Here is a 20,059-nt window from a genome sequence, read left to right as displayed (position 1 = left end):
TTGTGCCTTACATGTTTGGGTCCATTTATATTACTTTGCGAATTGTGATCTAAAATCTCTGAATAATTACCTAAAGCAAATAAACTGTATGAATGCCAATCCTTGTGATTGATGTGAAGCAACAAAATGAAGCAGTACTGCAGAGACCAGTTCCATCAAAAGCCCAGGTCATTACTGAGAACATGATACATCTGGGAATCATGACCAAAACATGAATGATCAAAACTCAGGGATATCTGCTCTTGCCAAGTGGAATTTCATTTGCTTATTTATTTTTGAGAGACAGGGTCTTGCTCTGTCGCCCGGGCTTGGAGTGCAGTGATACATACAATTCTGGCTCACTGCAGCCTTGACCTCTTGGCTGAAGTGATCCTCCTGCCTCAGCCTCCAAAGTAGCTTAGCTCCAAAGTAGCTAAGACTACAAGCATATGCCACCACACCCAATTAATTAAAAAACATTTTTTTGTGGAGTTAGGGTCTTGCTATGTTGCATAGGCTGGTCTCAACCTCCTGGGCTGAAGCTAACCTCCCACCTCAGCCTCCCAAAGTGCTGAAATTACAGGCATGAGGCCATGCACCCAGTTTCCAAGTGGAATTTTAATCTGAAATAGCATTGAGTCTCTACTAATGAGGCCATGGGTAAGAGAAGGGTAAGAAAAGAGCCATCAATGTTTTTCTCTCAATTTTCACTGGATACTCACTGGTCACCTGAAATTACAGTACTTTTTGGCTGACATGAAAATGGAACACTGCCTTTAATGAGGATTTATCTCCAACCTGGTGATGTTTTAAATAAAAATGTAATAATTTTTAATTTTAAAATTTAATTTTGTTAAAAAAAAGGTCTCTAAATCTTCGGTCTAGACTGGTCAATCCAGTCTTGGTGTGAAACCTCTGGTTCTCCTTAGGCCTTTAGGAGCTCCTGGCCTGTGTTACCCTGCTGGATTCTGGGGCCAGCATGGCTGAAACCAGTCTTCCAGAAGCATGTGAAAGATACATCCTTGGTTCTGAAGATTTAGAACAGGGCTGTAGTTGCTGTGTTCCAAAATGGCACAAAATCAGGAATCCCATGTGATGAATCACAGCTGCTTTGAACCATACACTGAGCTATTTCCAAGCCTTAAGGCCACACTGGACTGAGATATATACCTTTGGGCAGAGGAGAAGAGTACAGGGAAGGTAAACTATCAATTGTGCTCTCTCATCTTCCCGGTACAAAGCCAAACAGGGAAACATAAAGGTTGTAAATTAAGTAGAATGGTTGTGGCATATATCCAATGCCCGGCCTTCTCAACCTACCTGCAGTGGCAGTCTTGGCTGACTTGGATGCAGAGGCATTGGCAGCATTCTTGGTCTCCTTGTCCTTCTCTTCCCCACGTGCAGTTTTGACCTCAGGAGTGGTAGTGGGTTTTGCTGCCTTTTCCACAGATTCTTTCTTCTTAGGAGAAGCCACCCTGGACACCTTATCTGAGGATTCTTTCAAGCCCCCTGGTTTTGGTGAAGCTGCCAAGGGCTTAGACTTCCCATCACTCTTTTTGACAGGTGAAGATGACTTGGTTTTGTACCTGGCTTTTTGGTTTTGGTCTTCTCTTTCAGATCTTTTTTTAGAGCTTTGCCCAGGTTCTGCTCAATGGCCAAGGCCTCTGGGTCCACCATGGACACATCAGGATGGCGTGGCGAAGGGCTGCGGTCTTGCACAGGAGCTGGAGGTGGGTCCATGTGTTTGTACGTGACAGTTTTATCTGTGGGGATGGTTTCCGACTCGTCTTCAGAGTCGATATTGGCATCAGCCGTGATGGAGGGGCACTCTTCAGTCTCCGGGGGAACATCAGAGTCGGTCTGGGATGGGGCCGACTCACTGACTGAGGTGGGAGGGGTTTCATCACACTGTCGGCCCTGTTGCTTTCCTCCTGGAGGCGGTGGAGCTCCCCCTGATTGAGTGAGGGGCTTTTCAGATTCTTCAGTGGGCTCTTCACTGGCAAACCACTCAAGAGGATTGGGATTAATGAAGGAGGGCGAAAGCTCTGTCTTGGGGTGTTTGTATTCACAGGAGGACACGAGGCATAAATCGACATCCTGGCGGGCTTCTGAGGGGGACTTCTTTTCTGCAGTGTAGCATAGGTCTGAAGTCTCGTAGGAATATGTGGATGCCTGAGGGGTTCTAGTGATTTTCTCTGTAGTCTCATAACAGTATGTGGAAGTATCGGGGGTTAGCGTCGTCTTTTTAGCTGTCTCATAGGAGTAACTTTCAGACTCAGGGAAACCGGTAATTTTCTCAGTGGTCTCATAAGAGTAGCTGGGGTCCCCAAGTGTGTGGCCACCATCCTCAGAGTCATCATAGCCATTGCTGATGTCATCCAGAAGCCTTCTAGACCTCTCAGTCTTTTCATAGCTGTAACCACTCACTTCAGGGGGGCTGGTGGTCTTTTCACTTATGTCATATGAGTACCCACCCTCTTCAGGGGTCCGTGTGGTCTTCTCAATAATTTCATAGGAATAGTCACCATCTTCAGGGGTCTTGGTGGTTTTCCCAATGGTCTCATAGGAGTAGCCACTGTCACTTGGGGATTTTGTGGTTCTCTCTATCTTCTCATAGTAATAGCCGCCCACATCTGAGGTCCGGGTGGTCTTCTCATAAGACTCGTAGTCATAATCTTCTTCATCTGGGGACCTGGTTGTTTTCTCAGGCTTTTGATAGGCATAGCAAAAGTCACCAGGTGTCTTCCCTCCACTGTCCTTCTCCAGGCCAGGTGTGGCCAAATCTCTATTCAAGGCTAGATGGTGTTGCATGGTATCAAATAACACTGAGGCACGGAAGCCATAGGGCTCTGCAGATGCTGCATCTATGGGTGGAGAAGAGGAAGTGTGGCAAGCTGCTGTTTTGTCTTTGACTGCGGAGGTAGAATCTGAAAAAGCAGGTGAATATAAAGGAGAGGACTCTCGTGGGGTGAGTGGAGAGATATCAGATTTTGGAGAGAGCTTCTCTCCTTCCAGACTTTGCACTTTTTCAGAGGTGAGTGAGGCATATAAGGACATATCTCTCGGGGGAGCAACATCAGATAGAGTATCTTCTTGGAGAGGAGAAGCGATCTGAGAAGGGGTATGAGCAGAAGAGGTGGATGGGGAGGCCTCTACCTGAGATACTGAGATGAGCTCAGAAAGATCATTATCTTGGGTATAGGACGGCTCCTCCATAGGTGGTATCTTATGTGATAAACTGGAGTCCTGCATGTCAGAAGGACTGTAGTCCACTTCAGTTGGCCCATTTTCAGTGATGTGAAGCACACCTGCACCTACTGTAGGATGATCTGGAGACTGTCGACTGAAGTCCATAGCAAGGGAGTGCTCAGGAGATTCTTGGCCAAATTCAATAGACATTGAGGACTGTTCAGATCTGTGATCTTGAACGGGTGTCCTGGACTTTGCAGTTTTAGGGGAGAAGTCTGGTGGAGAAATTGACATCGGTCTTGGGCATTCTTCTTTAGATGGAGACATTTCTGTTTCCTGGAATGTGGTAGGTGTTTGCACAACAGACACTGAAAGGGAGTCATCTACTTCTGTGGAATGTGGGGAGCCAACCTCCGCATGCAGAGAAGGAGACACATCATCTGTTGTTGGCTCTGGAAATGAGCTCGTAGCCACTGAGGCTGTGGACACTGAGGCCACACCCTCCATATGAGAGTATGTGTCTTCTGCTACACCCTCATCAACAGGAGTAGCTGACTTGTCTGAGACAGTACCTTCAGAAATGGACATCTTAGTGTCTTCTTTAAAAGATCCAAACTGACTGACATCTATTTGTGTGGGAGAAACATCTCCTAATTTCCTTTCATCCAGAGCCAGTGCTGGTTGAGAACTCGTGGCTTCAACATCATCAGTTTTCTTTTCCTGGCCAAAGTCTTCTTTTATTGGTACAAAGTCTGTGCTTTTCCCTTCCTGTTTGTCTTGGTAAAGACTCGTGGAAGTCATTTCAGAAACTGGACTTACTTGGTCTGGAGAGCCTTGTTTTTCACTCTTTTCTTCAAAGGGGCTTTCGGCACCTCTGCCAGAAGCCTTGTCATCAGCACTTAGAAAACTTTCATAGGCAGACTCGGATCCAATGAGGGGCGGGCTGCGTAAAGGAGACAAAACTTTTTCAATAGGAGACTCTGAGTCAGGCACGGGCTCATCCATGGGGCTTACTGAAGCTCTTTCACTCTCATCTTTGGCATCACTGAATTCAAAACTCACTGGAACTGCTGGTGGTTTTTCGATTACTTCTGTAGGGAGGTGACTGGATTTCTCATCGGTGGGAGATTGGTAGTAAGGTGTGTGACCAGCACTGCCAGTCACGGACTGAGATGGTGACACTACTTCCAGAGTCTTGTCCTCAGGACTAGCACAATGTTCTTCAACTACTTCTTGGGTCACCTCAGGAGACACCGGGGCTACTTCTGCCTCTGCAGAGACTTTAATCTCATTGGGCGTCAGAGAGAAGTTCACACTACGTTCACCCAGGGGGGTCTTTTCTAAGGGTGATGGTGGAGATGGACTCAGGGATGGGCTCTTTGATGGGCTGAGCTTTTCACCTGAAACAGCTGAGATGGTATCTTTGATGTCCAATGTGGTGCTGGCTTTCACTTCAGAGCAGTAAGCATCACGTAGAGCAGATCTGCTGAATTTGTCTTCCTCCATGGAAGAGGGTGGTGATATGGTAGAGGCTGAAGCATTGTAATCCTTGCCATCGGTGGCATCTGTTTTTGATCCTTCAGAAAATCCGTTGAGTGGTGTAACATCAGCAGGTTTAGAGTATTCCTGAGAATACAATGAAGACTCGTATTTGGTGATATTTACGAATTCCTGAGAAGGGGACTCCGTCTCTTCATTGTTGGTCTCATCGCTCATCACATCTCGAGGGGTAGACATCTCATCCATGGGGGTGGGCTCACTGGATATCTCAATAGTAGACTGAGTGTAGCCAGAGGTGGCAGTGAATTCCTCAGGCTGGTCTTCTCGATTCTCCTCATCAGAAGCGGTGGCCTCGCTCTCTGAGCCTCCAGGTAAAGTCTCATCATGAATTGAAGATGCAGGTTCTCGGCCAGGAGACTGGGCTCCTGGTTGCTTGGTTGGTGTGGTGAGGAATCCATATTGCTCCTCGGCACCACCAGCCTCTGCAGCCTTGTCGACCACAGCCATCACATAGTCTTCAGCTTCCATTTTTTCCGGCTCATATTCCTCCTCTCTGGCATCTTCAGCTTTGTCCTCCTCATCAGCCTCCTCCTCAGATTGTTCAGCCTCTCCTTTCTCAATGGCCTCATCCATGTCTTCTTCGGCTCGGTCGTCCCCACTGGCCACAGACTCCCTCTTCTCCCTGATGTATGCATCAGCCTCCGCCTTGGCACTTTCCTCATCCTCAGTGGGGCTGTGCTTAGAGGCGCTCACACATATGTGTTCCTCCCCATCCTCTTCTGGCTCCTCAGCCTCCTCAGTTTCTGCCTTCTCTTCATAGTCTCCAGTCTCTGAGGATTCTTCAAACCCTGCTCCTTCATCTTCAAATTTTTCAATGTCGTCTACTCCCTGCTTCTCGACGGGCTCCAGCTCCTCAGGTGTCTGTTCACATTCGCCTTCCCCTTCAGTGGTGGTGATTCCCTCATCAGGGGACTCGGCAGGACCTTTGGTGACTTCTGTCTCCTTCTGGATGACGTAGGCTTCGACTGGCTCAGTTTCCTTCAGTTTCTCTTCATCTTCGATTAGCTCCAGTTGAGGCTTGATGTCCTTTGTTACATCGACCTCTTCAGCCTTTAACTCTTCAAAGTCCTTGGTTAGATCCTCAGGAGACGACATAAGGGACCTCTCAGCTTCGAGTTCTTTGGCGGGGCCAGTGGCCACTATTCCAGCTGCCGCCACCACGGCTGCTGTGGCAGCTCCAGTGCCGACAGCTGCAGCGACAGCCTCTGTGGCCTTGCCTTCCTTCTTAACGACTTTTATTTTCCCCTTCTCCTTTGGCTTCCCGGCGGCAACAGAATCTTTCTTGACAGGCTCTTCCTTCTTGGGTACTTTTGGTTTTAAAGCAGCTGGTTTTTTTGCTTCAGATAGAGGAGTAGATGATTTCTTTGCGTCTTTAGGGAGTTTCTTAATTTCTTTTTTGGGCTCCTTTTCTTCCTTTTTCACTTCCTTCTTCTCTTCCTTCTTAACTTCCTTCTTGGCTTCCTTCAGCGGTGTTTCTTTCTTAACCTCTTTCTTGGGTTCTTTTTTCTCTTCTTTCTTGATTTCTTTTTTGACTTCTTTTTTCACTTCTTCCTTTTTTGTTTTTTCCTCCTTCTTGATAGGTGTTTTGTCTTCCTTTTTAGCCACTTCTTTCTTTGGCTTTTCCTTCTCCTCTTTCTTGTCTTCAGGCTTTGCCTTTGTTTCCTTTTTCACCGTCTTCTCCTTGGCGGCTTTGGGTTTGACATCTGTGGCTTGCTTCTCAGCCACCTCGGCCTTCACTGGAGATGGCTCTTCTTTGCTGGGAACCTCCTTTTCGGTCACTGAAGGTTTGGTCTCTGTTTTTACTGGCTTATCTTTTTTCACCGTTACTTTTTCTTTGCTTTCAACTTTGGGTGGCTTTTCCACCTGATTCACTTTTGTGACCTCAGGGGTTTCTTCTTTCGACTCCTTGCGCACGGATTTGCTAGGAAGTGGTTTTGTGGCTGGCTTCAGACTTTCTCGGCTATCAGCCCTCTGTTTCAGTTTTGTTTGTTTCACCACAGGAGTGGGCACCTGGCCAGTGAGATCCTTTTGGGTGGCCAGTGGCTGCTTCAGAAAGTCTAGATGTTTGAGTTTTTCCAGTCCTTCCAGGATGTTGTATTGGGTGCTGTTCCCAGGAAACAGGACTCGGATGATTTTTTCCACAGGGTTTGCTGGATGCCACACAATCAAAGATGAGACTGAAGTTAAGTAGGAAATTGGGAGATCTACTTCTTGACCATTAGGCAGAATGAGTTCAGCCTTGTCTTTGTTGGTGCCAGTCCACTGCTGCATAAAATACTGCATTTCCTTGCTGCTCTTGACTGGATTAAGCACATACATCTCAAGTTTACCCACTCCCATTTTTTGGAAAAGAATGACAGGATCAATAGTATTGCCTACACTTCTAAACAGAGGTTCTGGTTTCATGGACAATTTGTTTAGGTACTGGAGAGTGAAGCATGCTTCTTCTATGCTTCTCTTCATCTTGATGTTTGGCTCTGGATTTTTGAGATTTTCAGGTACATTGAGAAATACAACTCCTAAGTCAGGGGAGATGAGGTTTTTCATCCAGTCACTATTTGTGGTGGAGCCCTGGGACTGTTCTTCCTCAAGCTCTGCAATTTTCCGCTGTAGCATGCTGTTTATTCCAGGCAAATTGTCATCCCCAATGTGGGTGAGCAGGATGGAGTCCACTCGGTCTAAGTGTCGGATGAGCTTCCAGAAGCAGGATTTTCTCTCTGATCCGCCATTGATGAGCATATTGAAACCATTCACTGCAAACAAGGCAGAATCTCCCCTCCCTCCTGGAAAAATATAACAGCAGGGCTTGGAGAGCTTCAGAAATCCACCCGATGTGGGAGGTTCCAGGATGTCAAAGGGAGATGGGACTTCCACTGATTCTGAGAGATACTCAGTAAACTCAGAAAGTCCTTCCATTTCTGGCAAGATAGAAGCTGAATTGAGTTTAATATTGATGAAGTCTTGGAGATTGTGTCTGTCAAGATTGGAGTTCTTCCAGTCCCCTTCTTCAGGACAGAACAGGGTTAAGCTTGCTTTGTTGGCAGGATGGGTGGTGCTTAGTAACTCCCCGATCTGGGTTTTAAAAAAAGAAAGAAAGAAAGAAAAGGTGTAAGTGATTATCATCACTGATACATCATCTCCAGCTATAACTATGTGTTATAGGCTCACAGGATGCACATAAGACCAGTTTCAGACATGCACTCATGTAGCAATGCTGGTTGCTTAAATGCTGAAATACTTCCCTACTAGAAGGTGAACAGCCCTTTGTCCTGAGCCCCACTACTACTGGCTTCTACCTCAACCAGTACCCACTCACCCTGGCACCTCTCCGAAAACCCCTCCACCATCTATTCCTGCCCAGCAGGGGAATGCCAGAACTCTGGTCCAGTTCTAAGACCAGTGACCACCTGAGCAATTGGGGATTGTGCTGCAGTGGTTATGAAATACTTTGAATATTATCCCTAGAGTAAAGGCAAAGATGCCCTTTAAAAAACATTAAACTATATTAAGAGAAAGCTGTCTGAGTCATTTCACCACGAATAAAAAATGTTTTCTTTTATTCCACTAGACTTGGCGAAAAAAAAAAAGGCCTGTTTGACACCTCAAAGAAATTCAGATTAACAGGGCACTTGTTGCGGCCTCCTTTTAGAATCTGTATGTAAAAAAGAAAAAACCTTGGTGGGTTTTTCCCCATAGGAGACAAGAAGTTATGGACTGCCTGTTACTACAAAAAATTACTGGTTTCTGGTATCAGTGCCCACTGATTAAAACATGAGGGGGTCACCCAGAAGATTCTCTGCAGATACAAATGCTTGTTTATTAAAGCCATGATATTAAAGTGGTTGGATAATTATAAAAGCCAGTGGCCAAATCTGTTCCCCATTTGCTCATATTTAACTCCACAGTGAGCCACTCTGTTCTCTTACCGCTCCCCTTCTTTTCAGGGCAAGTTGGGTGTGAGCAGCTGAGATCAAATGTGGCTGAAACATTTTTCAACACATTGTTAAGTACTTCCCAAGGATGTAAACACAGAAAAGCAAATCAGGACCAAAACAGAAATTGTGGTTTAATAAAAACACTACTTTCTCTCTCACTCCATATTATGGCCACATATTTCATGGTCTTAGCCTAGCAAATTAGTGATGGAGAATCATGCCATCAACTCCAATCTTCTTTCCGTCTCAGTAAAGCTCACAAATCAGCTCAGAATTTTGACTGAAAAGGGCTCTGTGTTCTGGATGACAAATGATCAAGGGGTAAAGCCAAAGTTTCATTTGGTCCAGGCATCCCTGAGCCAGCAGGTCTGAACTCTTACTTTCTAGTATTAGATTAGTTTCCTCTGTCTCCTGGCTATCAGCATTCTGAGGCTGCTATTATGAATGTTTGTAAGAATAATTTATAGAATCTGAATTTTCCTGTATTTGACTGCAACATTGCAGTAAAATAGTCATTTATGTTTTGTTAGCATATTAGTCCTAAGCATAACATTTTATGTAGAGGGTCGCAAAATAACAAAATAATAAAATTTTGTGGGTTTTCTGTGACTTCACAATTTTCTATAAAAGGGATAAGAATCAACTCCATTTTGGGAGCTAAGAAAAGTGAAAAAGCAAATGGTAACCATCTTTGGGTAGAGGGGACAGGCATCTTTGCTCCAATGATTTGCTGGCCAATGCAAACACAGGGCATCAAATATGGCTTATTGTACAATAACTAGCAGAGACCCTCATCACAAGCACTGTAGCACAATTAAAAGTCTCTAGATTCCAATTTTCACACAGAGCACTTACAAACTCTTCATGTTTTATAATACATTTTAGGAGGCAAATTTAGGATAACTGCTGAATCTTTAATAGTGAAATTTAAAATTAAGTTTAGTTCATTTTAATTTTGAAATTCCACCCTAGCTGAGGGGTGTGGCAGCCAAGGGTATAATCCAGCTGTTAGTAGGGGGCATTCAATCACTAGCTCTTTTTATGTAAAGTATGTAATCACTAGGTTGAAGCAGAAGGTAGAAAGACTTAAGGAATATCTTCCTACTTTTCATCTTTTCACCTCTATCCAGAGAATTTCTATGAAATGCAGGAAATGACCCCAAAACAAAACAAGACTGCACAGAATTCTGAGAAGTCAGAGGTCATGAAAGATAGCCAAGAGACACTGGTGAATGAACAACCGTGATGTACAAGGCAAAGCAGAAAAGAAAGCCAGCATTGCTTTGACAGGTTTCTTTCTGGAGATGGAAAATCTGGTCCCTCCGAAGAAACAGCAGCACACTCTGAATGATGAGACAAGAACGCAGAGACAGGACTGGACAGAGCCCTCAGTCATAAAACAGACAGATGGAATTGGGCAGAGGGAAGAGGAGGAAGAACAACTCCTACATCCTTGGAACTACACAACAGAATGAAGCCTGTGTTTTCCCCCACAGCCTCTTTCCAGACCTGTGGGCCAACAAGCAGAGTAGAGAGTTCCTCAAGGGCAAAGACAGGATCTTAAGAGTGGCCAGCCCAAGGCAGCACCCAATCAAGCTTATTCAATGAATAGATGAGAACCGTAAGGAGGATCCAACAATGTTAACAGTGGGAAGGAAGCTTGTGACTAGTTCTTAGACTTGGAAACTGAGCCTTCTTCTAAACAAATTGGGAAATCATCATCATGGTAAATGGTACCTATTATAACCCACTACTCTAAACATATCTGATAGCAGGAAATATATCTTCTGTATCTTTGTATTTTGGTTATCTTTGTTTCCTCAACACATAATCAGGCTCAGGAGATGTTTGTTGATCTGTGTGCCAAACTTGGCCGTTCAACACATGTTGTCTTCCTGGAGTGGGTGCTTCAGATGTAACCACACTGAGTGCCACCCTGGTTCTTGCAAAGTTGGATGACAGATGCAACTGGGAGGAATATGCTTTGGGACAAAGATAATCTTTTCTGTGAATTACTTTTTCTGATTAAATGCAGGCATACTGGAAGAGGAAGGAAGATATAATAAATAAATGGTTTTGCTGCAGATGATATTAATGAAATAAGATTTGAATTTCTAAACCATGGCCTGCTAACTACATTTCTTTTTTGATTAGGTTACTTGCTTGGCTGATGAGGAAATATAGTAGACAGTGTATCTCTGGGCTTTAGCAAGATATTTAATAGGATCCCTGAACAGTGTGATAGCAGAATTAGGTAGATTTCCAGCCAGCCATATAACTAGTGCTGCTTAATGTCAACCTGGAGGGAGGTCTATGATGGGCGGCCTCAAGTCTCATTACCTGGCCTGTATGCACTTGGATGAAAATGGTGAAGTCATGCGTATATCTGTGGATTGTATGAAAATGGGAGACAGCAAAATGTGGGATGGCAGAATTAAGGTATTTATAAAAGCTCTTGACATGGGGATGATGGTGGCTAAGTCAACTCTAACAGGATGGCATTTTAAAGGGATAAATGTAAGGTTCAATAAACCAGCAGGGTTAACTACAGGATTGGGAGATGTGGCTTAACAATAATATCCATGGAAAAGACTCAGGGATTTTAGTTATGGTCAAATGGATTTATCATGAAGCCAAAGAAGCTTAAACTTCAAGGTACCTCATTGGCATGGCCCTGAACTTAATTGTGTATTAACAATTGTTTCATTTTTCTTAAAAAAGAGCCCTTAAATTATATAAATTGTAGAGCCCCTCAAAGCCTGCATCTCTTCCCCGTTGACATTTAATGGTGTATGGTGATGGTCAAAAGTCACTTTTAGACTTCTTTAATAGAAGATTGTACTGAAAACTATAGACATTATCAACTGTCACAATCCTAACCTGGTCAAATGACTCCTGAAATAGGGTGTCCAGTCTGAGTCATGACATTTTAGAGAAATTAGACCAATAAGCAAAAACCTGAAATAAGTCTCCCTTACTGGCTCCTTCCTCTTGGCCTCATGACCTCTCAACACTGCACCTGGGCCCCTTTCTCTTCTGAAAATATTTCTCACTCTAGGTCACATCATGTATCTTCTGGGCTTTAAATACCTCTAATATGCTAATGGATTCCAAATTAATATCTCCAGCCCAACTCTGAGTTCCCTGAGCTCTGTTCTCATAAATCCAACTGTCTGATTTCAAGGCACTAAAACATGACCAGGACTAAACTCCTGAATTCCCCCCATACCCATCCCATCTCCTCTTCTTTTTAAATTTTAAGTAGAGTTGGATTTTTTATTTTTTTAAGAGACAGAATCTTGCTCTGTTGCCCAGGCTGGAGTGCAGTGCAGATTATAGCTCAGTGCAGCCTAGAACTCCTGGCCTCGCGTGATCCTTCCGCTTTGGCCTCCCAAAGTACTGGGATTACAGGCATGGGACACAGCACCTGGCCTTCGCCTCCCTTTCTTGACAGAGGAACAAGTTGGAAGGACAGCGAGCAGGGTTTTGAAGAACTGTGGGTAAAAACTGAAGATGATTAATCTAAAAGGGAAAAAATTGGCAGTGTGGGTGAAGGGTATCTAAGACACTGTAGGTGGGAAAGGGATCACATCACTTCCTTGAAGATACAATGAGACAAATAAGGAAAAACTTTCCAACACAGAGACTGAAAAATGCCCCCAGGAGATGATGATTTCACCATCCCTGGATTTCAGGGAGGAGTGGGGTCAGCCAGACAATAGTACTGTCTGTTAGTTCTGGTTTTGTTAGTTGATCTCCGGTGATTAAGACTCCAAAACCCTGAAGCTCAAAGTGTACTGATAGTTCTATTTTTTCAGTCTATTTATTTTTAGCTGTTCTTATATTTTTTAAAAAAGTATCATTTTTTTTGTCCCAAATTGTGGTTTTGGTTTCCCTGGAGTTAACTAGTATGTTTCAAGGACTGGATAAAAGGAACAGGGCTGGACACCAAGCGGTCTTCAAGGTCTGTTTGTTATTCAGTTACTCAACCCTTTTTCCAAGGCAACAATGGGCAATCCTAGCTCCAAAAGGCTGATAACCACTGGTCCAGTCCAGTGATTTTCAATTCACTTTAGCTGTGGCATCCTTTCTTCAAAGTTCACAATGTAAAATAGATAAAGGCCGAGTTGCTTTGGTTGGGGCAGGAGGAAGAGTGAATTTGACCCAATGTCCCTTGCCTTCCCCCACCACACTGACACCATTGATCTAGTCTGTTAGGGAAAATCCTAGAGATCCTTTTCAATATGTATTAACTGTTGCTTTTTCAAAAGTACCAGCATGGGGGTTTGTGGGTGGCGGAAGAGAACATGACATGATACCTGAGTATAATCAAAATGTGTGTCCTCCAGAACCTACCCCAATAATTATAAACCCTGGGGAATCTGCCCTTCCACAGAAGTCGAGTTCTTCAGTTAGGGCAATTTTCTTTTTCTGTAGTTAGTGGCAAAATCTGACACATGCACAGCCCATGGTGCTAAAATTTTGCTTCCATAATCTAGTAAAAATGGATAAGCAGCAATCTTCATAACAACCTTATTTAAAGAAGGGGAAGGGGAGATATTATTTGAGATGCAAATATGCCAAATTGTGTTACTTCCTTATTGAAAATCTTGGCAATGACAAACACTTTTCTTTACGTATTTCCTTTGCTTGGTTTTTCAGCAAAAAAAGACAAACCAATCACTTGGGTAGAAACCAACCACTAGAAAATAACTACAGAACTGCACAGGAATGTGGAAAGTGCCCATGTGCATGCAAATGAGCTACAAGCAGGCCACTTAACTGCTCACCATGTCATTGGGCCCCTTCCAGCCTTCTGCAGCTTTCTCTCTTCCCTGAGGCAAGATGCTAATAATGTGTGTGATCCCAGAGCTACTAGACAAATGCCCACCTACCTGCCTCTGGGTACAACATGCACATGGGGACATAATCTTGCAAAAGATTCTGACATTATAGTGATCAAACAACAACTTCAGGACAGTAGGCAGAGTGAGAACTGTAGCCATAGTTTTGGAATTTCAATGCAATCGAACAGTGGCTTACTAGGCCTTTACTACGTGCAGGTGCAATGGATACCGAGATGAATGAGGCAAGATGCATGAACTCTAGTGGCCTTGGAGGAAGACAGGGCCAAAGTTTGCATTTTGAAATGCTAAAGATGAACCAACTGGGAGTGAGCTCTGAAGCCTCTGAGAAAGGAGCTGCCTGCCTGGGGGATGCCGTCCTGGTGTGTGTTTCAAGATGCAGATGATGCCACACCTTCTGAGAGCTGGGGCTTCAAAAATGTTCCTTTTCACAGTTTTGCATTCTCCCCTCCCCAGTGGCTGGAGAGTGAACATTATTATGCCATCTGATCAGTGTTTTTAAAGAAGCCTCCAGGTGACCCAGATGAAGTTGGGCAGTGTGCTTACAGTTCTTGCCAGTGATGAAAAGTACAAACAGCTCTCTCTGAACCACAGGGCCAAGGAAGGTTAAGTGCAGAAGGACACGTGGCCCTTCACAGTACACATGAGATGGACAAGCCGCCATCTCAGGAAGACAGTTTTAAACAGACTTGGTAACTCTTCTTATCAGAACATCCCTCAGTCCCTCCATGTAGAAATCTGCTATCGGCCACAGGCAGGCTCCAACCTACTACGGTGATGGGTCTGAATTGTTTCTGTAACTGCTATAAATATATAACCTAGATAAACAAGGTGCATTACTTTGGAAAGTTTCCCGGCCAGGATAAATTCCCAAGCAGAAATAAGCACATCAAAATCTTTGATCTCATTTGACCAAATACTGCTAACTTCACACAGTTTTCAACACTTCACATGTGTCATCTTTGAATAAGACACGCATTAGAAATACGAATGACCCAGCTTCAGTCCAGCTACTTTAGCCATGTTTTTTTTGGGTCACAGACGTGCCCCATTTTCCTACGTGCCTCCTTTTGTAGAGCCTTCTCTCTTTTGTGGGCTGTTCATACAGCCCAAGTTCAAACACTGGGACCAGGCATTAAAGTAAGAAAAATATGAAATAATTAGGCCTGGAAAAGGAGGTGCCAAAAGCCCAAGATATCTTTGGAGTATTATTTCAGAAAACAGGAAACGTAGGTTTTCTTTTGGGCTCTGACATTTCAAGTTTCTTCATCATTTTTACCATCTGTAAAGTGTTGACTGTTCCAATCCCTCCCATCTATATCTCAGGCACATTAAGAATTATTCCAATTAATTGTAAATGAGTGCTCTAAATTATTTTGGCAATGAACCACAAAAATAAAATATTTTGGATCATGCAATTTTGCTTATTTCAGGAGAGCTGTGAGCTTCCCTTCCCTTCTTCTTCTGTCTCCCCCAGTGCTCTCAAAGAGGAATCGAAGGCAACCAAGCCACTAGAAACACAGATATTCTCAGACATGAACCTACCTCTTGGTCGGTGAAAATCTCTATGAAGTTCTGGAAGGAGAAAGAGCCGGACTGGAGAATGAGCTCTCCGGTGTTTTCAAAGCACTGCCCGGTCAGCACGAGCAGTTTGTGTCGGGCAGCATCAGTGATCATTAAACGCACCTGCAATAAAGCACAGACCGTAGGCCATGAGCCGCGGGCAGTGCTGCCGTCCCACCGCCAGGACAGGGCTAGCCTTCGGGGCCATGGGAGTTTATTACCAGCAAAAAGCATTCATTCCCCAAAGGTCTAATTTCTCCTGGAGGCCAGAAGAGCACCGGAGGGTTGAATGGATCCCTGGCTGTAGGATCATCCACAAAGCCAGTAAGTATAGTTATCAGTTTGCCCATGAATGCCATTTTCAAAGTTTCTCTACAACCAAGACAGTAGCGATAGTCGACTTTCTCCCACTAGTTTCCTCCTCTTTTTCAAAGGAGCCTTCACAGCTGGTAATCATTCGTTCCACAGCTGTTAGAAATGTCTGCTAGCAGCACATGGTCTGCGAAACCAGGGAAGACTTGGAACTGTCTCACAGGCTGAATCACCATGTATAGTCCAGGTTCCCCAGTGGCCTCCTCAGGAAGCACGGGGTTCCAAACTAGGGTCCCAAACCAACCCCTCCCATACGGCATCTCTTCCCTTCCAAGGCGTGCAGCAAGCACACAGCTCCAAGTGCAGTTTCCAACGGCATCAGTAAGGTGCTTGTCATTGAATAGAAAGCAAAGGCTGCCCCTATGTAGCAGTCTTTGAGAGAACTGCAAATGGTTTGCGCTGAAGAACTCTGTGAACTTTTAAGTGGCAGGAAGCCAGCCGTCCTTCAGCAAACACCACTCCAAAGCACCAAGGTATCTATTCTGTGCCCAGTTCATGAATGTTCAGCACATACTACTTGCCAGGCATCATGTTAGGCACTGAGGGGAGGATACAAAAGTAAACAGACCATGACCCCTTACCCAGGAACCCCACAGTCTAATCATGGAAAAAACACATATACCTAAGTAATTGTTTCAGCCCCATCTGCTCCACAGGCAAGCCTGGATTCCTTTTATAAAATTCCATATTTTTCCTTTCTCACAACTCTTCTGGGCAGTTTGCCTGGACATATATTAATCCTCCAGATTTTTTTTTTCTTTCTCCTTTTGAGACAGGGTCTCACTCTGTTGCTCAGGCTGGAGTGCAGTGGTGCCATCTCGGCTCACTGCAACCTCCGCCTCCTGGGTTCAAGCAATCCTCCCATCTCAGCCTCCTGAGTAGCTAGGATCACAGGCATGCAACACCATGCCCGACTAATTTTTTGTATTTTTGGTAGACATGGGGTTTCACCACATTGCACAGGCTGCAATTCTCCAGCTTTTTTCGAGTTGTAATTACTTCCTGACTCTGTTAGTAACAGAGATTGCTATCCCATCACTTTCCTCAGCTTTGCACCTTCATGTATTGTCAGAGGCCCTGCTGATCTAAAGCAGGCAGAAGTAAGTCAGAACAGGTGACATCACGACAGTCAAAAAGTGGCAGCAACTCAAGTGTCCATCAACTGAGGAATGGATGCAGAGATGTGGGCTATCCATACACTGGCACTGTTCAGCCCCGAAAATGAATGCAGTCCTGACACATGCTACGACATGGATGAACCCTGAAATTGTTAGGCTAAAATAAGCCAGACACACAAGGCCACATAGTATATGATTATATTTATATGAAATGTCCAGAACTGGCAAATCAGGACAGGCAGGTTCATGGTTGTCAGCACTGGGGAAGAATGGAGAGTGACTGCCGATGAGCTCAGGGCTTTGGGGCCATGATAGACACGTTCTGGAATTAGGGGTGATGGTTGCAAAACTTTGTAAATACACTAAAGACCACCGAATTACATACTTTAAAGGGATAGATTTTATGGTCCTTGAATTATATCTCCATTTACAAAAACAAGATACAGTCACAGAGATGCTCAAAGTGTGGGTAGAAGGGACACTACAAATAATGCAGGCTCCCAGGGACTTTGGCTACTTTAATGTCCAAGAAGCAACTCAATCTCAAAAGTGCTCAACTGTAATAAAGGAAGTGGAAAGTGGAGTGACAGCAACTCCTCTGGCCTGGGTCACCAGGGACTCTTGGCTTCAACCAAGTTCTTACGTCACACTGGGCTCCGAAATACCCAGTTACTCTCCGCAGCAACAGTTTCATATGATGGTAATAGTAACAATCACAGCTAATATTTACATTTCAGTCATTATGTGCCATGCTCTGTTCTAAGCACTTGGTACTTCTAAGCACAACATTAAATATGAACATTAAATGTAGAAACTATTATGACCTCCATTTTACAGAGGTGCAAACTGAGACAAAGACAGTAAATAGCTTGCTTGAGGCTCCCAGCTAGTAAGAGGCAGATGTGGGATTATGAACCCAGGTGGCCTGGCGCCAGCCCATGCTTCTGACCACTATGCTAGCCTGCCTTTCCACAGCGATAGGAGTGTGCAGGAAGGCTCTGAATGGGGCTTGCACTGAGATGCCATTCTTGAGATGCCATTGTTCTCCAGGCTTGTCCCGTATGTCCCAGCCTGAGGGCTTGTGTCTGTTTCCCCTAATACATCCCTATCAGACTCCATCCCAGCAGCACTCCCCACCACCCCCCTCATAAACACCCCAAATTCATACTCCCTTGCCTGGACAAAATCTTACAGTTCCAGCTACTATCTTCCGCTTTGTCCTTATCAGGAGGAGCAGTCTGGGTGGTACCGATGCAGAGAACCAACCATTAGTGGGGGGTTAAGAAAGACCTCTTAACCCAGAACTTTTCTCTGTTGTGACCCTCTCCTGCCCCCATTTGCCCAGCCCTTCTAATCCGCTGGGTCCCTAGCCAGAGCTGAATGCTTACCTCAGTGCTGACTGCTTCATCAGAAGGGTTGATCAGGACCACTGTTTCTAAAACGTCACTTCGGTGATGAAGGATCTTTTGTCCTGCAGGCACAAAAACACACACAAAAGGGGAGACCTTTAGCTTTTCCAGATGAAAACTGCCCTGCCTGCTCCTGGGACAGCACAGGAATTTCTGCCTCCGACGTGGTACACGGCTCCGAGATTCTCTACATCATTTTGGGAAACATAATTGGTGCTATTTAAAAAAAGGGTGCAGCCACTAGCAGGTTCCTCCCCGAGCTGGGTTTGTGTGGTCGGGGGCTCCTCCTGCTCTCACACTCTAACGTTTTCAGGGTCGGTCTAGGCAGCCTCCTTGTGGTAATGGCGGTTTTCATCTGAGACAAGGGTGGGTGCCAGGAAAACTCAATGGGGCTCTTGACATTTCCTTTCTCATGGTAATTGGGGATGTTTCTCCGTATCAGCCTTTCTTCTGGTGAGAACTGCACTGAGATTAATTAGGAGCCTTATTGTGAAATGAATGACATCCAGAAACTCCAGCTAACAATTAGCCCAACAATCAGAATGGCTGTCTGAGGCAGGCTTACAGTCTGTTGGAGTATTCATTAATTAATTCACTTGCTCATAGGAAACTGGAGACACTGTAAGCAAATGAAAAGTGGAGAACAACCCTCCCACGAAACAGGGTGGCCAAACTGCCCCCTAAAAATATGCACAGTGGACGGAGAACAACAAAGCAAGGTGTTGGGTGTGATGACCGCCTAAGGAAGGCTGAAACCCTGCAGGGCTGTGGCTCCATATCCCTGACTTCCCCCCACTCACAGGTCCTAGGGTCATTCGGTGGCCGAACCAGCCGTCCAGCCAAAGGGGACAGAGACCTGTGCATGACCTTCTACGAAGACTCCCCCTCCCTGGACAATGGGATGAAATGATTAGGCGGATGTACGGCCAGAGTTGGTGATACATGCTTGGGCAGCTGCTAAGGACAGGGAAGTGGGTGTTCTCTCTGAAATGTGGGAGGGAGACGCATGGTTGGGAGGGTAGACACAAACATGTCTGCTGCTTGGAAGTACAATGACGCTCAGGCAGCAGGAGGAAATGGAATAGAATCTGAGGGAGGCAGACACCAGAGGAGAGAAATACAAGAGGAAAGAATGACCAAAAGCAACTGTTTTCTAGAAAAATAGTTCGGCAGTTCTTCAAAAAGCTAAAATAGAATTACTGTATGACCCAGCAATCCCACTTCCAGGTGGACTTGAAAGCAGGAACCTGAACAGATGCTTGTATGCCAATGTTAATTGTAGCATTATTCACAATGGTAAGACAGCCCAAATGTCCATCTATGGATGATTGGGTAAAATGTGGTATATCAATACAATGGAAGATTATTCAAATATAAAGATGAATGAAGTTCTGATAATGCCAAAACATGGATGAACCTAGGAAACAGTCTGCTAAATGAAATAAGCCAGATACAAAAGGATAAATATAGTGATTCCAATTATATGAAATCTCCAGAACAGGCAACTTTATAGAGTTAGAGAGCAGATTAGAAGGTACCAGGGACTAAGAGAAGGGGAATGGTGAGTTATTGTTGAGTGGGTACAGTTTCTGTTTGCAGTGATGAAGATGTTTTTAAAATAGAGGTGATGAACGCTGGACGCAGTAGCTTTTGCCTATAATACCAGCACTTTGGGAGGCGGAGGCAGGAGGATTACTTGAACCCAGGAGTTCAAAACTAGCCTGGGCAACAAAGTGAGACCCCATGTTAAAAAAAAAAAAAAATGGCCAGGTGCAGTGGCTCATGCCTATAATCCCAGCACTTGGGGAGGCCGAGGCAGGTGGATCACGAGGTCAGGAGTTCAAGACCAGTCTGGCCAACATAGTGAAACCCCGTCTCTACTAAAATACAAAAAATTAGCCAGCTGTGATGATGTGTGCCTGTAATTCCAGCTACTTGGGAGGCTGAGGCAAGAGGAGAATCATGTGAACCCAGGAGGCAGAGGTTGCAGTGAGCCGAGATTGCACTACTGCACTCCAGTCCCAGCAACAGTGTCAGACTCTGTCTCAAAAAAAAAAAAAAAAAAAAAA

General features: G+C 44.8%; 1 protein-coding gene across 1 annotated transcript in view; it reads right to left on the bottom strand.

Annotated features, from left to right (window-relative positions):
* The window catches only part of MAP1B (microtubule associated protein 1B), a 109,965-nt gene that overhangs the window by 8,018 nt on the left and 81,888 nt on the right, over positions 1–20,059 (bottom strand). Inside the window, 4 exon segments of the mRNA XM_017890596.1 lie at positions 1,300–1,563; positions 1,566–7,800; positions 15,074–15,214; positions 17,970–18,052. Coding sequence (XP_017746085.1) covers positions 1,300–1,563; positions 1,566–7,800; positions 15,074–15,214; positions 17,970–18,052 — 6,723 coding nt within the window.

The sequence above is a fragment of the Rhinopithecus bieti genome, unplaced genomic scaffold (genome assembly GCF_001698545.2).
Source record: "Rhinopithecus bieti isolate Rb0 unplaced genomic scaffold, ASM169854v2 scaffold_18354, whole genome shotgun sequence".
Taxonomy (NCBI): domain Eukaryota; kingdom Metazoa; phylum Chordata; class Mammalia; order Primates; family Cercopithecidae; genus Rhinopithecus; species Rhinopithecus bieti.
The sequence above is the reverse complement of the archived record's forward strand: the minus strand, read 5'-3'. Positions and strand labels throughout refer to the sequence as shown.